The sequence below is a fragment of the Chiloscyllium punctatum genome, chromosome 7, assembly GCF_047496795.1.
Source record: "Chiloscyllium punctatum isolate Juve2018m chromosome 7, sChiPun1.3, whole genome shotgun sequence".
Classification (NCBI taxonomy): domain Eukaryota; kingdom Metazoa; phylum Chordata; class Chondrichthyes; order Orectolobiformes; family Hemiscylliidae; genus Chiloscyllium; species Chiloscyllium punctatum.
In genome coordinates this window covers 109,825,458-109,852,703 of record NC_092745.1, presented here as the reverse complement: position 1 = coordinate 109,852,703, position 27,246 = coordinate 109,825,458, and the positions used below count along the sequence as shown (strand labels likewise).

The 27,246-nt window shown below is 40.2% G+C and overlaps 1 protein-coding gene across 3 annotated transcripts in view; it reads left to right on the top strand.

Moving 5' to 3' along the window:
* The window catches only part of LOC140480036 (phospholipid phosphatase-related protein type 4-like), an 89,797-nt gene that overhangs the window by 14,094 nt on the left and 48,457 nt on the right, over window positions 1-27,246 (top strand). For all 3 annotated transcript variants that reach the window (XM_072574582.1, XM_072574581.1, XM_072574580.1), the window contains exon 2: window positions 17,535-17,720. In XM_072574582.1, coding sequence (XP_072430683.1) covers window positions 17,535-17,720 — 186 coding nt within the window. The remainder of the gene's footprint in view (window positions 1-17,534; window positions 17,721-27,246) is intronic.

Below are 27,246 nucleotides of genomic sequence, written 5' to 3'. Positions count from 1 at the left end.
CAGGTCTCTTAGTCTAGGGGCAAGGATGAGACCATTGCTCTACAAGAGCCCTAGCTTGCACAGTAGTACTAACAAACACTGGAAAACAGGTGATGAATGGACACAGCACAGTTATATTGATTTAAATGAGTGAATAATTTAATGTGGATAATTATATATGAATTAGAGTTTAGAAATGGTTATTTGGACCATCAAATCTACACGAGCCTCCTCCCACCATGCTTGAATATCAGCTGTATCTTAGTTGGTTACACTCTTGCCTCTGTAGGAGAAGATTAGGTCCCACTGCATGACCAGAGAACAAGAATCTAGCCTGAAACTGGAGCTGTACTGAAGGAATGCTGCACTCTTAAGAGATTATCTTTTGGATGAGAAGTTAAATTGAAGCTCTTTGTGCCCTCTTAGATGGATGTAAAATATGGCGTGATATTATGAGAAAAGACCTGAGAGTTAGCCCTAATATCCTGCCAATATTTATCCCTCAGTCAGCATTGCTATAAGAAACAGACTGTCTGATCCTTGTAAGACTTGGTTCTTTTGGGTGATGATTCGGTACAAATTGACTGCTGCATTTCCCACTTTGCAGGAGTGACTATATTTCATTCGTTATACAATGCTTTAGAGAGGCTGTGGTCAGGCAAGATATTTTTATTAATATTGTATATTCATACAAGTCTTTTTTTTCTCACTCTATCAAACCAGATCAACATCTAGTTATGTGTATCTTTATTCATATTTAAAAAACATTTTGCTCTATAACATGGATAACTCATCAAGCTAAATTTAAGAATAATGCTGTACAATGCACTGATATTCTGTAAGGAGAAGTTTGGTACTGGCAGAAAAGTATTAAATTTAACATCAATCAAAGTTACAAAAACTCAGCAGGTCTGGCAACATCTGTGGAGAGAAAGCAGAGTTAACATTTTTAATCTAGTGATAACTGATTCAAAAGTCACCAGACTCAAAACATTAATTCTACTTTCTTCTCATAGATGCTGCCAGACCTGCTGAATTCCACCAGCAATTTTTGCTTTTGTTTCAGAACTCCAGCATTCACAGTTCTTTGTTTTATTTTATCAATCAATGTTAAATGTTTGCTTTATAAATATATTAAAAGAATGCACATTTTAAACAAATGATATAAATTTTCATATGTTTTATGAGTTTAGTTGCAATATTTAATAAATGTGCTCAAAATGCTCTGACGATATGAAACTTACATCCTCAAATTTAACACAGTCCAATTACATCACATTCTGGATTAGTGGTGCTGGAAGAGCACAGCAGTTCAGGCAGCATCCAAGTAGCACCACTTCCAGCACCACTAATCCAGAATCTGGTTTCCAGCATCTGCAGTCATTGTTTTTACCTCAATTACATCACATCTTTCATTTCCAGATTTAGATGGAATTAATATTCACCTCACATTTTCTCCATGTTTTGAAGTTTAGTCGGTAAACTGAGATAAGAAGGAAAGGGGACCAATTATAATTTGATTTAAGAAATAACAGTAAGAAAAAGAGAGACGTGTTCACCATTACATATGCAGACATCAATTCAGTGACGTGCAGTTACATCATAGAAGGGAAGAATAATAAGTGTCCGTTAAAAAAAGTTCAATTTCTTTTGGATAATTATCTGAGGTTCCAACACAGACTAAACTCAACATTGGATTTCACAGCAAGTGACAACAGTGCCACTCCTTCCCAGCACTCAGCTCATTAATCTTGCAGCATGTCAATTGCATTATAAAATAATGGAAGATACAATAACATTTTAAAATAAGTGAAATCCAAATTGAAATTCACGTTATGGCAATTTTCCTAAAAGATATCAAACAACCAGAGCTACCCGACATTACATGCAAGAGCAGCATTTCATAAAAGCAATCAGATTATTAATCTGCAGATTTGCATGATCCAGGAGAAAGCTGTAGTAATTTAAATCAAGACATTTTGTAGAACAGCCATTCTTTCATTAATATATGCAAGAAAAACAATTGAAACAATGAGTTATAATAAGTGGATTGCAAGTAATTGCACTCTGTCTCTAGTTACTGAATCACAGGGGACAATTATAGAAAATCATGATTTTGACTGTCCTTGACAATAGATCATGACCCAGTTCAAAGCAGACATCAGGGACATGTGTAAAGTAGCATTTCAGTTGTATATAGAACATTCATTAATTTATAACGGCAGGAGTCAATTCTGTACTAAAAGTAAAATACTCTCCCAGTATTTCTGACACAAGTATTTAAAAATAATTGAACATAGTGATATTAATTTCTGTGTACACAACATTTATATAGCTAATATGAAATTAAATCATAAGGTATGATATTTCCAAATTATCTTAGCTGTCATATCTAGTCATCAGAAGTTTTGTGTCTACAATGAGCTTACTGGTTCATACACTAAAGGATCTTTCAAATTCAGTGCGTTCCCTGCCTTTGGCGACTGTGGTCTCGTTTATAACTGAGTCTTTTTGTGATGGAACTAATCACATTAGGGATCTTTTTATGGTATGCATTTGAGAATAGCTACATGGGAATTGCTCAGAATGGTCAACAGGCAACTGGAGGAATCTTTGTCCCAGGTTCTTATCAATAATATGGTCATAAGCTGCTCATGGCACCATTCACCATTTGGCAGGTCATTAGTCTGGAGACAGAAAATTGGGTAATTGTGAAGGGTTTGCAGAAGCACCCCTTTAAGGAGTTGGGTATGAACATCAATTTAAATAACACAGGTCTTCAAAACAACATGCAGTATGTATACAAAACCTATGGAAGCAAATATATTGCATTTGAAAGCGTTTGAGGTTCAAAATTCATGTGACTGTCATGCCACGTTTCTTAAAGCCCGTCCCTTCCCTCATTCCAACAGATTTCCCTTACAGAAGCTAAAGATCTCTATAATCGCTATAATGACTGGAAGTAACCACTTCCTCACTTGTGCACAAATTGGAACTAGTCTGGTGGGCTCTTATTGGGGTGTATTGGCTGCATGAGGCGCATATGTGAGCTTCCCACTTGGGCTTGGATGAAATCTCTGACTGCCACCATATCGATCTTTCTGAAAATGAGGTGGTGACCTTGTGCTAAATTTGCACAACTAGTGGATCCTTTAAAGTGCTAGTATTTTTAACAAAAAAAGACAGTTTTTACCTGAACCTTTCTACCATTTTATTCTTGGCTGGTTACTTATGAAGCTGAACCAATTGCAGATTCACTGCTAGAAAAGTCTTGGGTTTACTGGTAAATAACATTAGTTAGATAGAACATTATTTCGCGTCTAAATTTCAATGCAATTTTTACATGTATTGCATCATTCAATAGATAAATTTATTGCTCAAAATTGATTTTGGCACAGAAATATTCTGTTGCTTAATAACTGCATTATACACCTCTAGTCCTCCTCAGTGCTTGGTCTGATGTTACTGTAAATTGTCTAAAGTGGTGCGGCAGTATAAATGGGGAGGTAGTAGCCTAGTGATATTATCACTGAACTGTTAATCTCGAGACCCAGGTAATGTTCTGGGGACCTGTATTCAAAAACCACTGTGGCAGATGGTGGAATTTAAATTCAAGACATATCTGGAATTAAGGTGACCATAAATCCATTGCCAATTGTTGGAAAAATCTATCTGAGTCACTAATGTCCTTTAGGGAAAAAAGGACCCTTACCTGGTTTGACCTACATGTGACTACAGACCCACATCAATGTGGGTGACTCTAAATTGTTGTCTTGGCAATTAGGGATGGGCAATAAATGTATGCCTAGCCAGCAATGTCCTTGTCCTATGAATGAATTTTTAAAAAAGACCAACTTTATATGCAGCCTGACAACTGTCTCCTCTCCACCATCAGTATTTAGCCATTATCTCCAAAGGGAGCTTTGAACAATGGGAGATTCACTTGTTTCCTTCTTAAAATAATCAAATGGCAAATTATGCTTGATTTACTGATGTTTAAAGAGAATGATACTCCACTGAATTGACACACAAGTTTGAATGCTTCAATTAATGTGCACATTGTGTTTCTCAGAACCCTTTATTTCCTTAACTTTGATCAGGATTGGCAATTAATAGGTAACAAAATCTCAAAGATTACACTGCACCTTTTGTATGTTGCTCTGAAATACACCCTACTTCCTTGACTCAGTCACAGTTTTGTCACCTCTGAGTGAGAAAGTTATGAGTTCACATTCCACCCCAGAGGTCTAGCCTCAAAATGTAGATTGGCACTCAGTGAATGCATTGCTTAGTTTATTGTCTTACAGGTGAGATGTTAGACTAAGTCTCACCTGCCATCTCAGGTAGATGGAAAAGAACATCCATGGAGTTTTCCCCTGAATCCTGCTCAAATTTTATCCCTCAATCAATGGTATGAATAAAACTGATTATCTTGTCTTCATGTCATTGTTGTTATGGAACCTTGGGCGGCACGGTGGCACAGTGGTTAGCACTGCTGCCTCACAGCACCAGAGACCCGGGTTCAATTCCCACCTCAGGCGACTGACTGTGTGGAGTTTGCACATTATCCCCGTGTCTGCGTGGGTTTCTTCCGGGTGCTCCGGTTTCCTCCCGCAGTCCAAAAATGTGCAGGTCAGGTGAATTGGCCATGCTAAATTGCCAGCAGTGTTAGGTAAGGGGTAGATGTAGCGGTATGGGTGGGTTGCGCTTCGGCGGGGCGGTGTGGACTTGTTGGGCCAAAGGGCCTGTTTCCACACCATAAGTAATCTAATCTAATAATTTAGCTGCTACATTGCAAAGGTGACTAGTCTTCAAAACCAAGTGATTGCTTGTAAAATACTTTGAGATTTCCTGAATTCATGCAAGGAGCTAGCTAATTGCATTCAAAATTGACTCGATGGTAGGAAGTAGAGGGTAATGCAATTCAATACAGATAAGTGTAAGTTGTTTCACTTTGGAAAATCAAACCAAGGTAGGGCTTACACAGTAAATGGTAAGGTTCTGAGGAGTGTTGTAGAACAGAGGGACCTACGAGTACAAGTACAGAGTTCTTTCAAAACAGTATCACAGATAGACAGGGTGGTGAATAAGGCATTCAGCATGCTGGCCTTCCTCGGTCAACGCATTGAGTATAAGAGTTGGGACATTATGTTAGAGCTGTATAAGTCATTGGTGAGGCCGCACTTGGAGTATTGTCTTCAGTTTTGAGTTAAAAATCACACAACATCAGGTTAAAGTCCAAAATTTTTACTTTTTAACTTTGTACATCTCAGTCCAACACCAGCGTCTCCAAATCAGCCTTCAGTTTTGATCACCCTATTATAGGAAAGACATAGTTAAGCTGGAAAGAGTGCAAAGAAGAGTTATGAGGATTTTACCAGGTCTAGTGGACCTAAGTTATGGAGAGGTTTTTGGCCAGAATAGGACTTTATTCCTTGGTATGTAGGAGAATGAGGGGTGACCTTATTGAGGTGGATAAAATCATGAGGGGCATAGATAGGATGAATACATCTTTGTTTTTCCCAGGGATGGGGAAATTGAAAAGTAGATAGCATAGGCTTAAGGTGAGAGAGGAAGGATTTAAGAAGGACCCAAGGGGCAACTTCTTCATACAGAGTAGTGCTTGTATGGACTGGGCTGCCAGAGAAAGTGGTTGAGACAGATACAATAGCAACATTTTAAAAACATTTGGATAGGTACATGGATGCAAAAGGTTTAGAGGGATATGGACCAAATGTAGGCAGTTGGAACTAGTTGAGTACACCATGGTCATCATGGACCAGTTTGGGCTGAAGGGCCTGTTTCCATGCTGTATTACTTTATGACTCTCTGACTCTAAATGTAAGTGATTGCCTATTTTTATGACTGAAGAAGGCAGTCATTATATTACTGGAAATCACTTTTTTTTATTTACTCATGGGATATGGCTGTCACTAGCTGGGTAGTATTTATTGGCCATCCCCACTTGTACTTGAGAAGATAGTAGTGATCTATCTTCTTGAACTGCTGCAGTCCATGTGCTGCAGGTCAACCCACAATGCATTAGGGAGGGAATTCTAGGATTTTCACCCAATTTCATTGAAGGAATGGTGTTAGATTTCAAAATCAAGATGATGAGTGACTTGGAGGGGAACTTGCAGCTGGTCATGTTCTCATGCATCTTTCACTCTTGACATTCTAGATGGAAGTGATTGTAAGTTCTAAACAATAATTCCTATTGCTGACAGAATGGAAGTGCACAATGTAGGGGCAAAGAATTGCATATTGCTAGTTATCCCATTTGCATTTATATCCTTCCATTACTACAGTAAATAATGGGTCAGAGTTCCTGCAGTGTAGCCAGTATTTCAAAGTTTGAGTATTGCTGAAAAAAAACACATATATTGTCAAAAAATGCACACTTCAGGATGTTTTGCAAGAATACAAATTCAAAGGGAAAAACAAGATGTAAAACTTTAACATTTGTAAATTTCTGATCAGTTGTGGTCAGTGGTCAAGTCTGGACAAAATGAAAAAACCTGGATAGCTTTTCACAATTGCATTTCTTCATGTACATATATGATTCCTGTTGTGAACATTTAATTAAACCATCCATTGTTAGTGTCACTGCTAAGGGAATAAGCATTTACTGTAAACATCATTACAAATTAAGGTAATTATTATGTCTTTTAGTTATTACAGAGATGAGATGCCACATTAAAAAAATGAAGAAGAAACTCAAAAACAATTTTCAAAGTATTTTAAGCAAGAGTTAGGCATTACATCTCAGTGGTAAATGTTCTACACAGTGTGATACAAAACTAAAGCAGAATGCAATGTTCAGGCAATGTTCCACATTGTGAGAATTAGTCTCAAGTAAACAGCTAAGCCTGAGAATTTACTTCATCAGGGAGTCAGAATGTAAGTTTAATTTTGGCATTTTTATTTAGTGTTTTCACATAAATGTTCTTATCTTCTGTTACCACCAACTTGTGGTTGCCAACTTTTACTGTGTTGGTCTGTGTAACACAAACAAGGTTTGTTAAAAACTATTATTGAATTTGAATGCTGTGAGAGAACTCTGCTATAACCATGCTTTGGGCTGCTGCAGCTATGTCTGAATTGAGCTTCTGCCATAGATTCAGAACTTTGTTGCTGTCCCTTCATGAATTCTGCACACTCTGGGTTCTCCTGGGCATTGGGTGTCTGCATGGTACTCTTTAAAAACTGCAGTGTCTTGCTAGATTGATTCAGGTCTGAGTTCCTTCCATACTTAGCTTGTCCTTAACTATCAGTACTTCTCCCTTAGAGTCATAGAAATGTACAGCATGGAAACAGACCCTTCGGTCCAACCCATTCACGCCAACCAGATATCCCAACCCAATCTAGTCCCATCTGCCAGCACCTGGCCCATATCCTTCCAAACCCTTCCTATTCATATACCCATCCAAATGCCTTTTAAATGTTACAATTGAACCAGCCTCTACCATTTCCTCTGACAACTCATTCCACACATGTACCACCCTCTGTGTGAAAATGTTGCCCCTTAGGTCTCTTTTATATCTTTCCCTGTCACTCTAAAACTATGCCCTCTAGTTCTGGACTCCCCGATCCCAGGGAAAAGACTTTGTCCATTTATCCTATCCATGCCCCTCATAATTTTGTTAACCTCTATAAGGTCACCCCACAGCCTCCGATGTTCCAGGGAAAACAGCCCCAGCCTGTTCAGCCTCTCCCGAGAGCTCAAATCCTCCAACCCTGGCAACATCCTTGTAAATCTTTTCTGAACCCTTTCAAATTTCACAACATCTTTCCAATAGGAAGGAGACTAGAATTGCATGCAATATTCCAAAAGTGGCCTAACCAATGTCCTGTACAGCCACAACGTGACCTCCCAACTCCTGTACTCAATACTCTGACCAATAAAGGAAAGCATACCAAACGCCTTCTTCACTATCCTGTCTACCTGCGACTCCACTTTCAAGGAGCTATGAACCTGCATTCCAAGGTCTCTTTGTTCAGCAACACTAATTGTAAACTCTTTGTTTACGCCATAGTATATATCCTGAACTCTCAGGACAATAAAACCATAAGACGTAGAAGTAAAAGTAGACCATTCAGCTCATCTAGTCTGTTCTGCCATTCAGTGAGAGGATGGCTGATCTAACTATACTCAACTCCACTCTTCTGCATTTTCCCCATCATCCTTGATTCCTTTACTGATTAAAAATCTGTTTATCTTAATGTACTTAATGACTCAGTGTTGGCATCTCACTGTAGTAAAGAAGGCCATATATTCACTACTCTCTCAGAGAAAAAAATCCTCCTCAACTCTATCTAAAATGGATGAATTCTACTTTGAGATTATGCTATTTGGTCCTAGACTCTGGCACCAGGGATAACAAACTTTCTGCATCAATTTTGTCACGTTCTGTATGAGTTTTATATGTTTTAATATGGTTGCCTTTCATTCTTCTAAATTTCAATGAGTACAGACCCAACCAACACAACCTCTATTTGCTAAAAAAAATTGCCCCAAACCTGAGATCAATCTTGTGAACCTTCTCTGGATTGCCTCCAATGCCAGTGTAAGGGGCTCAAAACTATTCACAGTAGTCTAGCTGTGGTATGAAAACATAGAAACATAGAAGATAGGAGCAGGAGGAGGCCATTCAGCCCTTTAAGTCTGCTCGCAATTCATCTCGATCGTGGCTGATTGTCCAACTGAATAGCCTAATCCTGCTTTCTGCCCATAACCACTGATTCTATTTGCCCCACGTGCTATATCTAGCTACCTCTTGAACGCATTCAATGTTTTGTGGTCATGAATTCCACAGACCCACCACTCTGAGTGAAGAAATGTCTCTATCCTAATACTCAAACTATGACCCCTGGTTCTGGACACACCCGCAATTGGATGCATCCCCTCTGCATCTAGCCTATCTAGTCCTGTTAGAATTTTATATGTCTTTATGGGATGTCCCCTCATTCATCTGAACTCCAGTGAAAATAATCCTAACCTAGTCAATCTCTCCTCACACATCAGTCCTGCTATCCCCAGAAACAGCCTGGTAAGCCTTCGCCACACTCCCTCAAGATCAAGAGCATCTTTCTCAGAAATGGAGACCAAAACTGCACACACTATTCGAGATGTGACCTCACTGAGGCCCTGTATAACTGCAGCAACACACCCCTGCTCCTGTACTTGAAAGCTGTTGAAATGAAGGCCAACATACCATTTGCCGCCTTTGCCACTTGCTGCACCTGCATACCTACCCTCAGCAACTGGTGCACAAGGACACCCAGGTCCCGTTGCACACTTCCATCTCCCAATTAACAGCCATTCAGGTAGTAATCTGCCCTTGTTTTTGCTTCCAAAGTGAATAACCTCACATTTATTCTCATTTGCCTGCTTATGCCATTGATTTGCCCACTCACCCATCCTGTCCAGATCATGCTGAAAGATAGAAGATAGAACATAGAACATAGAAACATACAGCACAGAACAGGCCCTACGGCACACAATGTTGTGCCAAGAATTAATCCTAATTTAAAATAAATTCACCCCTCAACTCACAGCTGCCCATGTGCATTTCCAGCAGTCACTTAAATGACTCTGCTTCCACCACCACTGCTGGCAACGAATTCCATGCATTCACAACTCTCTGCATAAGGAACCTACCTCTGACATCCCCTCGATACCTTTCTCCTAATATCTTAAAACTATGACCCTTCATGCCAGTCAATCCTGCCCGGGGAAAAGTCTCTGGCTGTTGACTCTATTCATGCCTCTCATTACCTTGTTATCCTCGATCAGGTCACCTCTCTTCCTCCTTCTCTCCAGACAGAAAAGTCTGAGCTAAGTCAACCTCTCTACATAAGGCAACACCTCTGTTCCTCCACACTGCCAAGAATCCTGTCTTTAATCCTATATTCAGCATTCGAGTTCGACCTTCCAAAACGAGTCACTTCGCATTTATCCAGTTTGAACTCCATCTGCCATTTCTCAGCCCAGCTCTGCATCCTGTCTATGATGTGCTGCAGCCTGCAAGAACCCTTGATATTATCAATGGCACCTCCAACCTTTGTGTCATCTGCAAATTTACTAACCCACCCCTCAACCTCCTCATCCAAGTCATTTGTAAAAACTACAAAGAGCAGAGGCCCAAGAACAGAACCCTGTGGAACACCACTCAACACTGCCCTCCAGACAGAATACTTTCCATCTACAACCACTCTCTGCCTTCTGTCAGCCAACCAATTATAAATCCAGACAGAATTAGTGTCTTCTACTGTGAAAGCTATTTCAAAGGATTAACTTAATGACCCTGCCATTTCCTGGTTCCCCATTATTATTCATGATTAATAATAATAAAGTATTTTTCTTCTGGTCCTGAGTCTCGATCAGTCTCAATGTCACAGTAGCATCATCATTAATGAAATTAATTTCCCACTATATTACAAGAAAGAAAGCAATTTATTATGTAGTAATATGCAGATGAACATAAAAGTAAAATATTGTGGATTCTGGAAATCTGAACTGTAAAGAGAAAATGCTGGAGAATCTCTTCACAGATGTTGGCACATTACTGTGTTTTACCAGTATTTTCTGTCTTAATGCAGAAGAATGTGTTTTATAACCATGCGACCTCTCATGTTAAGCTCAACAGAATGGTGCATTCTCAGAACAGCAGTGTCCTCCTGGCATTCACTGTTACTAAGGGAACCAAGGTTATCAAAATTAAATCCAGGTAGTTAGTAGAGTTTTATTTTAAAATGTTCATTATGGCCAAACCTAGATGTTTCTTTTTAAGGTGCATCGGTAGTGCCTATAGTCTGCTTTAGCCTTTTCCTCCAGCTAACTCTGAAATGACCTCCTTATCAAATGTGGGACTCCCACATGGCTCCTGCTAAAATGAGCTTAACCCAGGAGATTGGTTGTTTTTAGCAGTACAGCCAAAAGACATGTATGAAGCAGGATAGAAAATCCTGTCTTTTATTTCTATTTTAGGTCATTGTATCAGTGCAACCTTACAATTGCAATCTTTCACTCACTATTATATTATAACATTGTTATTTTTGATTATTCTGTGCTCAGTATATAAATACTTATAGCAATCAGCTACAAAGAACATAAATCCTGCAGCCAGTGGTGAAGGAGCCAACAAGATTAGTGAAGACATATATAGGTCACCTACAGTCAGAAACAAGAAATTTATAATGGAGAACAAAAAGATGACCAAACCAATTAAATGCATAAAAAAATCACAAGGGAAGACATAAGTGACATCCTAAAAATATAGTGGACTTCAGGGTCTGATGGAAAGCAGGAACTGAATCAGTAGGAAAATGGTTTTGGGGATAAAGACAGATATATGCCCAGGGTCTGATAAACATCTTGCCAGATTACTAAAGGAATTAGCCCTAGAAATAGCAGATATGTTAGTGATCATCTTCCACAATTCTAGAATATCTGGAATATTCCTATGGATCGAAAATCAGCTAATATAACCCTATGATTTGAAAAGGGAGACGGAGAACAGACAGTGAATTATAGACCAATTAGCTGGGTATTGCTAGTGAAAAAGAAATGCTTGTGTCCATTATTAAGGAAGTTTTAATAGAGCACTTAATAGATAGTGACAGGTTTGGACAGATTCAGTATGGATTTTGTGCTTGACAAACCTGCTGTAAGATTTTGAAGATGTAATGATAAAGTAGATAACGGGAAACTAGTAGATGTGATTTACTTGGATTTTCAAAAGGATTTTGACACAGAAGAGATTAACATGTAAAATTAAAGCGCATGGGATTTGTGGTCGTGTACTGAAATGGATTGAGGACAGGTTGGCAGACAGGAAACAAATAAAATAAAGGGGTCTTTTTCCATGTGGCAGACAGTGACTAAATGGGTACCCCGGGGATTCGTGCTTAGACCCCAGCTATTCACACTATATATTAATGATTTGAATGTAGAAACTGTGTGTTGTCTCTAAATTTGTAGATGACACAAATTTGAGTGGGAGGGTACCATGTGAGGAGGATGCAGAGAAGCATCTGCACAACTTTGACAAGTTAACTACATGGGGATATACATGGCAGATACAGTATAATGTGGGTAAGTGTGGTTATCCACACAGGTATTAAAAACAGGAAAGCAGATTATTATCTGAATGGGGATACATTGGGAAAGGGAGGGGTGCAATGAGACCTCAGTGTCCTTATACATCAGACACTTAAAGTAAGCAGGCAGGTGCAGCAGGAGCTGAAGAAGGCAAATGGTATGTTAGCCTTCATAGAGAGAGGTTTGAGTACATAGCAGGGATGTCACGTTGCAACTGTACAGAGCACTGGTAAACCTGCACCTGGAGTATTGCATTCAATTTTATTCTCCTTATCTGTGGAAGAATGTACTGGCTATTGAGAGAGTGCAAAAAGCATTTACAAAGCTGATTCTTGGGATGGTGGGACTGACATATATGGAGAGACTGATTCACTTAGGACTATATTCATTATATGGAATTTAGAAGAATAAGGGGGACTTCATGGGCACCTTTAAAAATCTAATCGTATTTTACAGGATAGTTGCAGGAAGAAAATTCACAATGACTGGTGAATCCAGTCTAAGGATAAGGGGTAGCCCTTTTAGGATAGAGATGAGGAGAAATTTCTTCACACAGAGAATGTGGATCCTGTGGAATTCTCTGCCACAGGAAACTTAAGGTCAAAATATTGAAAACTTTCAAGCAAAATGTACATATAGCTCTTAGGCCTAATAGGTATCAGGAGAAAGTAGTAACAGGGGACAGAATTAGATAATCAACTATAATCATATAGACCAGGTCAGAAGCACTAAACAGCCTACTCCTCCTATATTCTATATTTCTATGTTCCATGTTGAAGAAAAACCTTCTTGATCTCATCCTCGACAGTCTATCTGTCCATACAGTATTGGTAGGTGTGACTGTTGCCCATGTTAAAATGAAGTCCCGCTTTCACATTGAGGATACCCTCCAGCATGTGGTGTGGCACTACTACCATGCTAAATGGAGAGATCTCAATGATATAGCACCTTATAGCTGGAAATCCATGAGGCTATATAGGCCATCAGCAGCAACAATTGTATCATCTGTGATTTCTAACTTCACGGGTCTTCAATTTCCCACTCCAAAACCATCACAGTAGAAGATCAAACCGGATTCAATGAAGAGTGCAGGAAGCATGCCAAGAGGAGCAGCAGGCATACCTAATAATGAAGTGTCAACTTGGTGAAGCTATGTCACAGTATAGCATGCATGCCAACTCATAAAATTAACACGAAATAGTCAAGTGAAACAATGGATCAGTGTAAGCTCTGCAGTCTGCCACAAACAGTGGTGAACGGTGGTGGACAATTAAAAACTAAATGGAGAAAGAGGCTCCAAAAAGTTTCCCATCTTCAATGAGTGTAGTATAATAGTCCAAAAGTAACAATGAAAGCATTCACTGTGTCCTTCAGCCAGAAGTGTCAGCAATCACAGATGTCAACCTTCAGCAAATTCAATTCATTCCTCAGGATATCAAGCAATAACTGAAGGCATTGGATACGGAAAAGCCTACAGGCCCTGTGTTTGACTTGTGCTTCAAAACAAGCCATGTCCCTGAACAATTTTAGTACAGCTATCATACTGGCATCTACCTGTCAATGTAGAAACTTGTCCACAAAAAGGACATATCTAAGCCAATTACCAGGCTGGTAGTATACCCCGATCATCAGATCGAATGTTTTTTTCTGGAGACTAATGATGTTAAAGTATATGAGAGAGTGCAAGAAACTGGTGTTGAAGTGATGGTTGGTTATGATCGAGAGTGGCATGGCAGGCTTGATGGGTTGAATTTCCTCCTCCTATTTCTCTGCTCCTATGTCTTATGCTTCAGTGTTGGAGAGACGAATGTTGTTGCTGCTGGTGTCATCTGAAACATATTGGGCTGGATCTTACTTGACCAGTGCATCAGACAGTGTGCGACATTGGTTTTCCCTGGAGACTTGAGCTCAAATGCATGACTCACCAACCAGAATGTAGAATGCTTGTTGAAAATTACTACACAAAGACAAAGACTTCAGCGCAATATTTCAGGAGAGTTTCACTGGCAGAGATTAACACTCTTTACTGTTGATCTCTCATTCGAAGAGCTCATTTGAACAGCCGGTGCAGGCACAATGAGCCTAATGGCCTCTTCTGTGCTGTAACAATTTTGTGATCCCTTCAGTGGACTGCTAGCAATTACAAAAGGTATGGAGGTATGGTTGCCAAGATCATGTCCTTCACGCATGAAAATCCACAAAACGCATTGTTTTGAACTGTACTGGGTGCAAGTGTAAAACATTAATATATTTTTTGGAGATTATAGTAGAGAGCCACATGTCTCCACATTTACTCAATTTGATCACACTGAGGGAAATAATGGTGAACAAAATCTTCTAAATGTCCTTTGAAATGGTCATCATGTCAGGGGATTGGAGAATCTTTCCCTCAGTGTAGGAGAGTCCAAGACTAGAGGGCATAGGTTTAAATTGGGAGGGAAAAGAGTTAAAAGGGACTGGAGTGGCAACTTTGTCACACAGAGAGTGGTGCATGCATGGAATGAGCTGCCAGAGGAGGTGGTGGAGGCTGGTACAATTACAACATTTAAAAGGCATCTAGATGGGTAAAGGGGGATATGGGCCGAGTGCTGGCAAATGGGAATAGATTAATTTAGGATGTCTGGTCGGCATAGATGATTTGGACTGAAGAGTCAGTGCAACTCTATGGTTCTGTGACTCCAATTGCAAATCTCACTGCCTTATTCAAAAAGGTTTTAAGGATAAATGCAGCAACTGTAAGGCAGTCTATTTAACCATGCTGGTGGAAAAGCTTTTACGAACGATGTCTGATGGAAACAGATCCTGCTGTGGCATTCAAAGAAGAATTGTTTAAGCATTTGAGCTTTTCCAAAAAAATTGCAGTGGGGGAAGTAGCGCGAGCTGAGTTGCATTTGTGAGAGAGCTGGTGGGGACTTGACAGACTGATTGACTTGCTTCTGTGTTGGAAACTTTCTGTGGTTTGTTGGATATAAGTTTTGCTTGTTACAAATATCACTTATGTCACCAAAATTGTTTAGTAGAAGTACTCTAATATTTCAAACTAGATCAATCACCAGTTTGGATTTGTGCAACCAAACACAATTCCCCAATATAGGAACTGCAAATCTGTAATTGAAGATGGCTTTCATCTTTAGATTAAGCATGGGTAGCCAGCACCATTGTCAATCTTTCTGGACAGATTTATTGACTTGATTTTCTCAGTTAATACACCATTATACTGGCTGCTGTCCCCAATTTTATTTTCACCATCTGTAGGCGATAGCTTGATCATCAAAGTAAACAACATCAATTTTAATGACAGATGCAAGGTCATTGATGACATGAGGAACAAAGTTGACTCAATTTCCTGACTGAATCAATAAGAGCTGTTGGTATAGGGAGGAAAATGTATATTAATCACATGGTGCTTCCCATCCCTTTCTTCATCATAGAATACATCACAGAATCCTACAGTTTGGCAGCAGGCCATTCGGCCCATTGAATCTGCACCGATCATCCGAAGAATATCCCACCCAGATTCACCCCTCAACCCTGTCCCTGTAACCCTGCATTTCCCATGGCTAATCCACCTGGCCTTTACATTTCAGTACACTATGGAGCAATTTAGCAAGGCCAATCCATCTAACCTGTCCATCTTTGGACTTTGGGAGGAAATCGCGGCACTTGAGGACACCCACATTCACACAGGGAGAACATATAAACTCCACATAGACAGGCGTCCAAAAGTGGAATCAAACCCGGGTCCCTGACACTGTGAAGCAGCACTTGCTAACCACTCAGCCACCATGCTGCCCTGAGTCACTGTGCCGCCCCTCTGATTCACTGTGCCACCACTATGTGCCAGAGTGCTGCCGCTCTGAGCCACCATGAGATACCATGCTGTCCCTATTATGAACATCTATCATAAATACCATCTTCCCAGTCATGTTAAAGAAAATATAACTGCTTTTGTTCTCTCAAAGTTTTAGAGTGGCGATTACTCTAATTTTGTATCAGCTAGCAGGAGAATCACTTGTTTATTGAACATTTAAATCTTTACAAGCTGACTAATTAACCCCAAAATAACAAATTGTTAATGTTGGGATATTGTAACAACATTTGTTGCCTGTGTGTTCTCTGAGCTTTGAAGTGGGTGGAGGTCTGATAGGTGCATTACTGGAAAGCTAAGAGAAGACATCAGTATTTTTTCATTGAGTGATTGATATTCTCTGCTGTGAAAGAAAAGACATCGATATCTTTCACAACTTTTCCTTTTAAAGGATTTGCTATTGCTTACACCTCAGACATCATTAACATGAATTCATTCTTTCTCTCCTGGGAGAAGTTAAAATGACCAGGTTAGAATGAGCTTATCTGCTCAGTTGAAATTAATTCAATAATGAAGCAATTATACCGGCAGAAAATCTTCTTCAGAAATCAAAGTTTTTTGAATTTAAATCTTTCAATAAACCGTTGCAGGTCCAGAAAAGACTCAAAACGACCAAAACATTGCCTAATTATTACTTTCAAATATATTTAAACAAGCAGTTGTAGTGTCTGGATTGACATAAATATGAGTCAAGGTTAGAGTGGTCCTGGAAAAGCACAGCAGTTCAGACAACATCCAAGGAGCAGGAAAATTGACATTTCAGGCAAAAGAAGGGCTTGTTCCCGAAACATCAATTCTCCTGCTCCTTGGATGCTACCTGACCTGCTGCGCTTTTCCAGCAACACATTTTTCAGCTCTGATCTCCAGCATCTGCAGTCCTCACATTCTCCTAGTTGATTTCAGGCAAAAGCCCTTCATCAGGGCATAAATATGACTCTAGACCCACCAAATACGGCTGATTCTTAACCACCCACTAAAATGGCTGAACAAATCTCCTGAACCCCTACAACAAAGGGCTTCACCGATTCCAACAAAATGGCTCACACTACTTCCTCAGTGGGAATTATGGATTGGCAATAAATGTTAGCCTTACCAGTGCATTCACATGTTGTGAATGAATAAAACAATTCTAAACGTTTCTCTCATAACAGTCATATAATCACATTCACTTGATTGTATTTTAATGCAACTTATTTCATATGTACCATGTAATCAATACTGTACTCCCATTCTCATTACTATTCCTCAGTATACTGTAGTTTAATTACTATATAACACATAAGTTCTCCAAACAGTCTTTAAACTGGCATGTAGTTAAAAGTATAAAAATGCAAGTATTTGCATGAGATATATATATAATATATATATATTATATATATATATTCTCCTTTTTTCCTGATCCTTTCCATAACAGTAAGAGTTAACTAAACCTTTAAATATTGTTTGTGACATGGATTGTGTGAACAATTTTGTTTACATAATTTAATCATCTTTAGATTAATTTCTGGAATAATGATTATTTTAGTGGCGAGTGTAGATAAGTTGTGGTCTAGCTCACGTTCTTTTCTCATTTTCCCTTCTCAGTTACCTATACTGGCCTCGTCAATTGTCAGCCTTTACTTCCTGGAGCTCACGGATGTCTTCAAACCAGTTCGCTCAGGCTTTAACTGCCATGACAGGACACTCAGCATGCCGTATATTGAACCAACTCAGGAAATCATCCCCTTCCTCATGTTGCTTAGCTTGGCATTTGCTGGACCTGCAGCCATGGTGCGTATTTTGTTTAATGTACCTTAATACTATTAGATTCACCTTCCACCTGAAGTATGACACTTAATTATGTGATTGATTTTAAAGTCCTGTGCTCCTCACCCTCATATTCAAGCATGAAACAAATCAGTGAACATCTTTTACACCATGCATAACTTTGTGTTATTCTGCTGGATTGACTTAGAAATCCATTGCACATGACACTAAGATGTTGCACATGAATATTTTAAGGGTTAGTTCTGATTTAAAATAATGTTAAATAGCTTGTAGCAGAATGTGATTTATCCATGCTTTCTTTCGAGGCTTTTTTCAGCATTTTACCACAGTTTAATACACCTGAGAGAGATAGAGCAAGTTAATGGATTCAAAAACACGTAAGACACTTATCTTTCACAATATCACTGTCTAATTGTCACCATCCTTATCAGAAAAAGCCAAACTTCTGCTTTACCCATTGCCTTTAATTCTGTATTTGCTGTTGCATATTGTAGATCAGAGGAGTTGGAATTTAGTGGTGATAACAGGGGTCATGGTAGGGAACCAATCCCATGACTGGAAAACCAAAAGCTCAACGGTTCTGGCACCATCTGGAGAGAAAGCACTGTTAATGTTAGAACATTAGAAAACTAATGTCACCCAAATGGCCACTATTGGGAGACTCAATGGAATTTAAGTCCCAGTCAGGTGCTTATCTGACTGCTGCCGGAATTAAATTCTGGAGCAGAACAAATGTTCTGTGAGCTGCCAACCTCCGAGATCAACAAATTAATTACCAGCATCTCAGTACCAGCAGCAGCACTGGGAGTGGTGGCCACTGCCAATAATTCAATGCACCCTACACCATGGATTGTCTGTAGAATGTTAGGAAACAGGTGAGTGGGGCAAATTCGCTAGAGACAGACTTGATGCAATGGGATTCATTTTGAAAGGCAGAAGGGTTTCTTAATTCAGACATCTCTCTTCCTACTGTTGGGCACCTCTATCGAGCGCAGAGAGTGTGAGAGTTTGTGGTGAGCCTGTGGAATTCAGAAAACAGTCAAGAAGGGAATTAGATGTAGTTCTTTGGGCTGTAGAGTTCAAAAGGTATGAGGAGATAGTGGGAACAAGGTACTAAGTTGGATGATCGACCATGATATTGAATGGCAGGGCATGTTTGAAGGGCTGATTGCCCTCCGCCTGCTCTTATTTACGATGTTTCCCTGAACCCCTCCCAACCGATCTCACCCAAATCGGATCTCAGGTCTACCCACATAAGTATGCCTGACAGACTGCCAAAATAATTCACAATTGTTGCTGGCTAAATCCAGTGCTGGTAGAATGAGCCCCTTGTAAGTTAATTGACTGGCCTCTGGTGGAAAGGCTGCTCACATTTCTGCTGTGAACTTAATCAGAGGGAAATGAAGACTCACCACCCTCCATCATCCAACTTTGCACAAATTGTTTTTGAGAATATCTGAATTACATTTCTCACAAATTGCTACCACCCTAAAAATACCTTAATGGATTTCAACCCCATGTACACAAGGGCTGGAATATTGTAGTTACTACCTTTTTTACTATCTCTCCAATTTTAGCAATTGACATGGTATTCATTGCAACAGTAAATGCTACATTATTTCCCCATATAGTAATTCCTGATACTATGCAGCTTTAAACTAGAGATTTCACTTTCATCTGCAAGACATTCGGTACCTAATTGATTGCAAGGTTTTCTGGCTCCCAATTAATTGAGTTTTTTTTATTGATAGGTTTAAATCTGTTTTATTTCCTTTACATCCTTCCTCCCTGCAACTTTTTTGCAGCTGCTTACTCAGAACCACCTTTCTTACAGGCTTGCCTCTGCTAATTTTTTCAACTTCTCCACCCCCTTCCACTCCCTCCCCCTCCCCCAAAAGCTGACGCAACTCTCTTCCATTCAAATCCCACGAATCTTCTTCTTTGTCCTCCAACCCCTTTTGCAGTTTACTGGTACCCCCATTGCCCTATCAGCCTCCTCCTTCCCCAATTCCCTTGTACAGTCTATGACTCCCCCCACAAGGGGAGAAAGTCAAGGGCATAGTCCATAATAAATGTCCTGACCCTCAGCAATAGCACAAATCCTGACAATGGCAAAAGTCAGTGGTCAAACTTGTGACTGTATTTGCCCAATGCCCTCTCCCCTAATGTATTTCAAACCTTGCTGTCAGTCAAATGGCCACCATCACTGCAACTTCCCAACCTGCATTGTGGCCAGGTTTGGGCAGGTGGGTGTTGCGGAAAGGGGAGATTGTGTAACAGCATTAGATTGTGTACAGGATTTGTTAGTGCATCGTTTCTACCATGGAGAGCGCTTTTGCCACACTTCCTCACTTGAGTATAGTTCTCTGGCATGACGGGAACATTTGTCGATCCAAGCATGAATTTATAAAAGTTTTTTATTTGTATTGTGGAGTTCAGCTGTTGAATGTCAGTATGGTAGCTTCAGCAGTGCAAAAAAGGTCATTGTGACCCACTTTTGACTAGCTTTCGATTTAATTTTTTAAAAAATTGGCCACTGTGGAAATACCTTCTTTGATTAGTAATTGAATCTGATGTATTTCATTATCAGTTGATGAATTTTTGGAGCTACTGCTGGAATTAGTCTAGGTCGGCAGACAGTCACTTTATACTGTTTGAGCAAGTTAACTTGCTGAGATGGGGACCAAAGAACAAACAGCACAGGAACATGCTCTTCGGCCGTCCAAGCCTGCTTTCATTTCACAACCTAATACCAATCTAAAACACACTTGCATCAGGTTGTTAACTTTAAATTTGAGAATGATAGCTACACAAGGTTTAGATATGGGTCTTCCTATGATGGGATTCTTGGCCCACATACTTTTGGGTACTGAGTCAGGAGAGAAACTGAGTCGTGAGACGCTGGTTTCAGAGTGCAAGGTTTGCTTCCTTATCTCTTCTGAGTCACTGCTGTGCTCCCATTAAAATGCTTGGGAATCAAAGGACAATACAGCTGGATAGACAATTGTAACCCTTCTGAATGATTGTTAGCAAGCTGTTCCTATTCATTAAGATCAATGTTATATTACATCCAGGTGCGATGAGATTAACTGCCTCTATAGGTTAGAGCAAATGTTTAAGGTTGTTTTGAATGTGATGCTACACCTTTGTCTAATTAATCTACACTTAACCTTATCTGGGAGCCAATTACAAGATTTTCATGAGTAGAAGAAAGAGCAATTTTCTTATCTGTTCACCCCAACGAAAATAGTAAAGATGCGACATCATGAATATGGCTTTAGTGCAGACACTTCTCATGTGTATATGTACAAAGTTTAAAAAAGGGTTAGTGTTGAAGATATAAGAAATGGTTTATTGATTGTCTTTGAAGCCTTGAACCTGGAGGCTGAGGTGGATTCACTAGTTTCTTCAGTGCAGTCAGCAGAAGCAAAACTTGCATTTATCTTAAAATTCTCAACTTCCTGATAAGCCTATCCTGGAGTCTGGGCTAGATTGTTTTAGAGAGAGAGGAACTTTGGAACAAAAACAGAAATTGCTGATAAAACTCAGCAGGTCTGCCAGCATCTATGGAGAGAAATCAGAGTTAACGGTTTGCGTTCTGTGACCCTTCTTCAGAACATCTTAGTCTGTGTTCTGTTCTGTATCTTTAATACCTTTTGATCTAGCAGAAAGCTCCTTAAGATAGGTGGCCAGCAGGTCTAGCAGTATCTGTGGGGAGAAAGCAAAGTTAACATTCAGAGTTCCAGTTCTGATGAAGAGTCGAGGAGAAAGTGAGGACTGCAGATGCTGGAGATCAGAGCTGAAAATGTGTTGTTGGAAAAGTGCAGCAGATCAGGCAGCATCCAAGGAACAGGAGAATCGACGTTTCGGGCATAAGCCCTGATTCCTGTTCCTTGGATGCTACCTGACCTGCTGCGCTGTTCCAGCAACACATTTTCAGCTCTGATGAAGAGTCACCAGACTCAAAACGTTAACTCTGATTTCTCCCCATAGATGCTGCCAGACCTGCTGAGTTTCTCCAACAATTTCTGTTGTTGTTTCAGATATCCAGAAACTGCCACTGTTCTTGGTTTTATATGAGGTATGTGCTGGTTGTATATTCTATTTGGTGAAGTTTACATTTTTTTTTCAAGCTTAGAAATTACAGGCAATGTACCATCCCCAATATGTGAAGGTTGTCATAATACTGTCAATCAAATAAGAGCTGAGGACCTTTCCAGGCCTCCCACAGGGTCTTGCTGACCAGTTTCATTGCTGTTGGGTCAAATCCATGTCAGTTTCATGAAATATAGCCAACCTGGGTGAATTAGCTGATCCCTGTGGTCATTTATAAGTCAGCCTTGTTTTAAAGTCATTTCAATCCATGAAAGTCTCAGGCAATAAATTGGGTGATGGAATTCAAAGATCAATACTCTATATATTTTGTCATTGGGACAACCATTACAGTTCAAGGAGAGCATCAGAATTTCTTTGAAGTGCTTTCCTTGTCCACCCTGAAACATGGGCCATTTGAGAGTTGAGAGAACAGGATTGATTGACAGAAGTGTTTTAGGTTAACTGGACACAATGCCCAGTCCGTCAAAGTTGAGTGCGCAGGATTTTAATGAATGCTAATACACCTGGCTTCAAGAAGGACTTTTGCATTGCCATCCAATGAAATTGGAGGTTGTGGCAGGAGTATTGCTGACATAATTTCCTTTGTGTTGTTATGTGTTGCTAATACACAGTCCAGGTCTCATGGTAGTAGAGGAGTGTGGTGACAACATTTAATCTTTGCACTGGGGCTTTTGTTGACTTGCTGTTGTTGACTTTGTTTTCAAACACTCACTTCCATGGTTTGTAGAAGGTTGAACTAGTGTAGCAATCCAGTTCTGGATTATTTCCTCAATGGTGGCCTTTTGACAGGCTTCCAAGATATGGGAAGTGCTCAACATATTTCAGAGTCTGGCCGACAACATATATGTTGGGTAGAATATCTGGCTGGCCAGATGTGGATTGATATGAGTTGTGTTTTGGCAACATTCGAGGACATGTTGAATCCCTTCTATGCAGAATTGAAAAGATTGAAAGAAGCCAGCAGTTCTAGAATAGGCAACAACCCAGCAATTCTGTGCAAACTGTGGATCATACATGTCTATAGTAGTCCATTTCATTTTGACACAGAGGCAAATGAAATGTTAAAAAAGGTTTTCATCTAGACAGTATTTAATATTTGCACCAGAGAGCAGTTTATCTTTGAGATAAGTAGATACTTTTGAGTAGAATATAAATAGTATGGGAGTAATGGCACAATCTTGCTTGGCGTAGTCTAGATTTTGAATATGCCAGATTCGGATCTCCCAGTCGAGATGATCACGATCATACTAACTTGAAGCAAGTGCAGGATTGTGACAAAGTTTCCTGGACCTCCAGATCTTTTGAGCACAATCAACGAATCCTCATAACTTGCTGAATCTGAACTTATGTCTGTGTAGATCTTTGCATTGTTCTCAACAACCTTCTGGCACCAATGTTCCTTTGAAAGGTTTATAGCCGTACCATGTCTCTGGAGGGATTTCATCAGACATAGGAAGCAGGCAATGGAGGAGAATGCATTTCCCTGCCATAGATAAAAGGAAAATACCACGACAGTTAACATGGCATGATCTATCTCCATCTTGAACATAGTTAAAATATCTTATATCAGCTATAGCACCTGAAAGATGAAGCTCAATTTATACACTGTCCTTACACTCTGGCCCTCAATTCTAATCACAAGAGAACATCTTACATTGAAATAATGTGATAATTTTCCATTTTACAAAGCAGACACCAGATTTCCTAGTGATAGAGAGTGATGGCATCAAAGTATGTAGTTTTGACCAAGACCGTTATGACTGGATTAAGAATAAGTAAAATCAATTTCACACACACCCAATTGTGACCAGAGAGACTTTTTGAATCCTAGCCATAGAAGTTAAAGACTAACATTTTGTTGTCCACACAACCCATGTTCTTCTGAAAACTCCACATACAATAATATAGTTACGTCCTCAGAGTTCCTCAGGAACTCAGCCAGGCTCTACCATAGCACTTGCACAGCAATCCTGCACTTGTTTCAAGATGATATGACTGTGATCATTTTGACTAGGAGACCTGAATCTGGTGCATTCAACATCTAGACCAGGTCAAGCAAGGTTGTGTCATTACTCCCATACTCCGGCAGGACTTGGCTTTCGTTATCAGGGGAATTGAGTTTAAAAGCCGCGAGATTATGCTGCAGTTCTATAAAGCCTGGTTAGACCACACTTGGAATATTGTGTTCAGTTCTGGTTGCCTCATTATAGGAAAGATGTGGAAGCTTTAGAGAGGGTGCAGAGGACTTTTATTAGGATGCCGCCTGGGCTGGAGGGCAGGGCTTATGAAGAAAGCTTGAGGGAGTTAGGGCTTTTCTCATTGGAGCGAAGAAGGATGAGAGACAATAGACAATAGGTGCAGGAATAGGCCATTCGGCCCTTTGAGCCAACACCACCATTCATTATAATCATGGCTGATCATCCACAATCAGTATCCTGTTCCTGCCTTATCCCCATAATCCTTGATTCCACTATCTTTAAGAGCTCAATCCATCTCTTTCTTGAAAGTATCCAGAGACTTGGCCTCCACAGCCTTTTAGGGCAGAGCATTCCATACACCCACCCCTCTCTGGGTGAAGAAGTTTCTCCTCAACTCTGTTCTAAATGGCCTACCCCTTATTTTTAAACTGTGTTCTTTGGTTCTGGACTCATCCATCAGCGTAAACATGCTTCCTGCCTCCAGTGTCCAATCCTTTAATAATCTTATACATCTCAATCAGATCCCCTCTCATCCTTCTAAACTCAAGAGTATACAAGCCCAGTCGCTCCACTCTTTCAACATATGATAGTCCCACCATTCCGGAAATTGACCTCGTGAACCTATGCTGCACTCCCTCAATAGCCCGAATGTCCTTCCTCAAATTTGGAGACCAAAACTGCACACAATACTCCGGATGCGGACTCACCAGGGCCCTGTCCGGCTGCAGAAGGGCCTCTTTCTTCTATACTGCACTCTTGTTATGAAGGTCAGAATGCCATTAACTTTCTTCACTGCCTGCTGTACCTGCATGCTTGCTTTCATTAACCGATGTCCAAGAACACCTAGATCTTGTTGTACTTCCCCTTTACTTAACTTGACTCCATTTAGATAGTAATCTGCTTTCCTGTTTTTGCCACCAAAGTGGATAACCACACCTTTATCCACATTAAACTGTATCTACCATGCATCCATCCACTCACCTGGCCTGTCCAAGTCACCCTATATTCTCATAACATCCTCCTCACATTTCACCCTGCCACCCAGTTTTGTGTCATCAGCAAGTTTGCTAATATTACTTTTAATAACTTCATTTATATCATTAATGTATATCGTAAACAGCTGTGGTCCCAGCCCCACACCTTGTGGTACCCCACTGGTCACCGCCTGCCATTCCGAAAGGGATGGCATTTATCACTACTCTTTGCTTCCTGTCAGCTTCCTGTGACTTGACAGAGGTGTACAAGAAGCTGAGAGGCAGAGATAGAATGGATAGCCAGAGACTTTGTCCCAGGCTATCACAGTTTTAAGATGACTGGAGGAAGTTTTAGGGGAGAGTGGTAGGTGCATGGAATGCACTACCAGCAGTGGTAGTAGAGTCAGATACATTAGGGACATTTAAGCAACACTTGGATAAGCACATGGATAATAGTAAAATGAAGAGTATGTAGGTTTGTTTGATCTTAGAGTAGGATAAAAGGTCAGCACAGCATCGAGGCCTGAAGGGCCTGTACTGTTCTATTTTCTATGTTTTATAAAGGGATCCAGAGGAATATCTCATTTACAGCATGTTCCTATCAGAGACTTCTAATAAAGGTTACAAGGGGAGGGACCATGCTTGGCTCCTGCACATCCAACAATGCCAAGGATTATGAGCTCAGGATGGGGACTCCCCATGATGAATATTCCCCCTTCCCAGGCATATGAGAATCAGTGTCAAGGTGCTTCATATAGTATCCAGTGAGTGGTATGTGCATTTCACTTTATAACCCAGCACCTTAAATCCTATTGCAGAGTGGTGGGGAGGTGTGGAGGAGAATGGCTGCTTGAATGTTCAGTATTCAGACTGTGTCAAATCTCCAACAAATTTGGAAAATTGCAACAACCTGAGTAAATTGAGAAAAAAAATCAAAAGGAGCATCTTCAAAGAAAGAAATTAGTCTATAACTGTTCTCAAAACAATGACCTCATTAAAACATCTGCATTTATACACTGTGATTTAACATAAACAGTCAGTCTTACATCTGTGGTAAGCAAGATACTGGAAAGGATTCTGGGAGATAGGATTTATGACTACTTGGAAAAACACAGTTTGAATAAAGATGGTCAGCATGGTTTTGTCAGGGGCAGGTCATGTCTCACAAGCCTTACTGAGTTCTTTGAGGATGTGACAAGATAAGTTGAAGAAAGTCAAGCAGTGGATATGGTGTGTATGGATTTCAGTAGGCATTTGATAAGGTTCCACATGGTAGGATCATTCAGAAAATTAGGATGGGAAACAGGGAAACTTGACTGTCTGGATACAGAATTGGCTGGCCAAAAGAAGGCAGCAAGTGGTAGTGGATGGAAAGTAATTCTGCCTGGAGGTCAGTAACCAGTGGTGTCCTGCAGGGCTCTGTACTTATGGCTCTGTTCTTTGTAGTTTTTATAAATGAGTTGGATGAAGAAGTGGAAGGGTGGGTTAGTAAGTTTGTCGATGACACAAAGGTTGGTGGTGTTGTAGACAGTGTCGAGGGCTGTTGCAGGCTGTTGATAAACTTGACATTGACAGGATGCAGAGTTGGACTGAGAAGTTGCAGATGGAGTTCAACCTGGATAAATGTGAAGTGATTCATTTTGGAAGGTCGAATTTGAATGCTGAATACAGGGTTAAAGACAGGATTCTTGGCAGTGTCGAGGAACAGCAGGATCTTGGATTCATATACATAGATTCCTCCAAGGTGCCACCCAAGTTGATAGGATTGTTAAGAAGTTGTATGGTGCTTTGGCTTTCATTAACAGGGGATTGAACTTAAGAGCCGTGAGGTTTTGCTGCAGCTGTATAAAACCTTAGTTAGACCACACTTGGAATATCTTGTCAGTTCTGGTCACCTTATTATAGGAAGGATGTAGATGCTTTAGAGAGGATGTAGAGGAGATTTACGAGGATGCTGCCTCGATTGGAGGGCATGTCTTATAAAGAGCGGTTGAGTGAGCTTGGGGTTTTCACATTGGAAAGAAGAAGGAAAAGAGGAGACTTGATAGAGGTGTACAAGGTAATGAGAGGCATGGATAGCCTGAGACATTTCCCCATGGCAGAAGTGGCTGTCACGAGAGGTCATAATTTTCAGATGATTGGAGGAAGGTATAAGGGAAATGTCAGAGGAAGGTTCTTTCCACAGAGAGTGGTAGATGCGTGGAATGCACTGCAAGGGGTGGTAGTAGAGTCAGATACTTT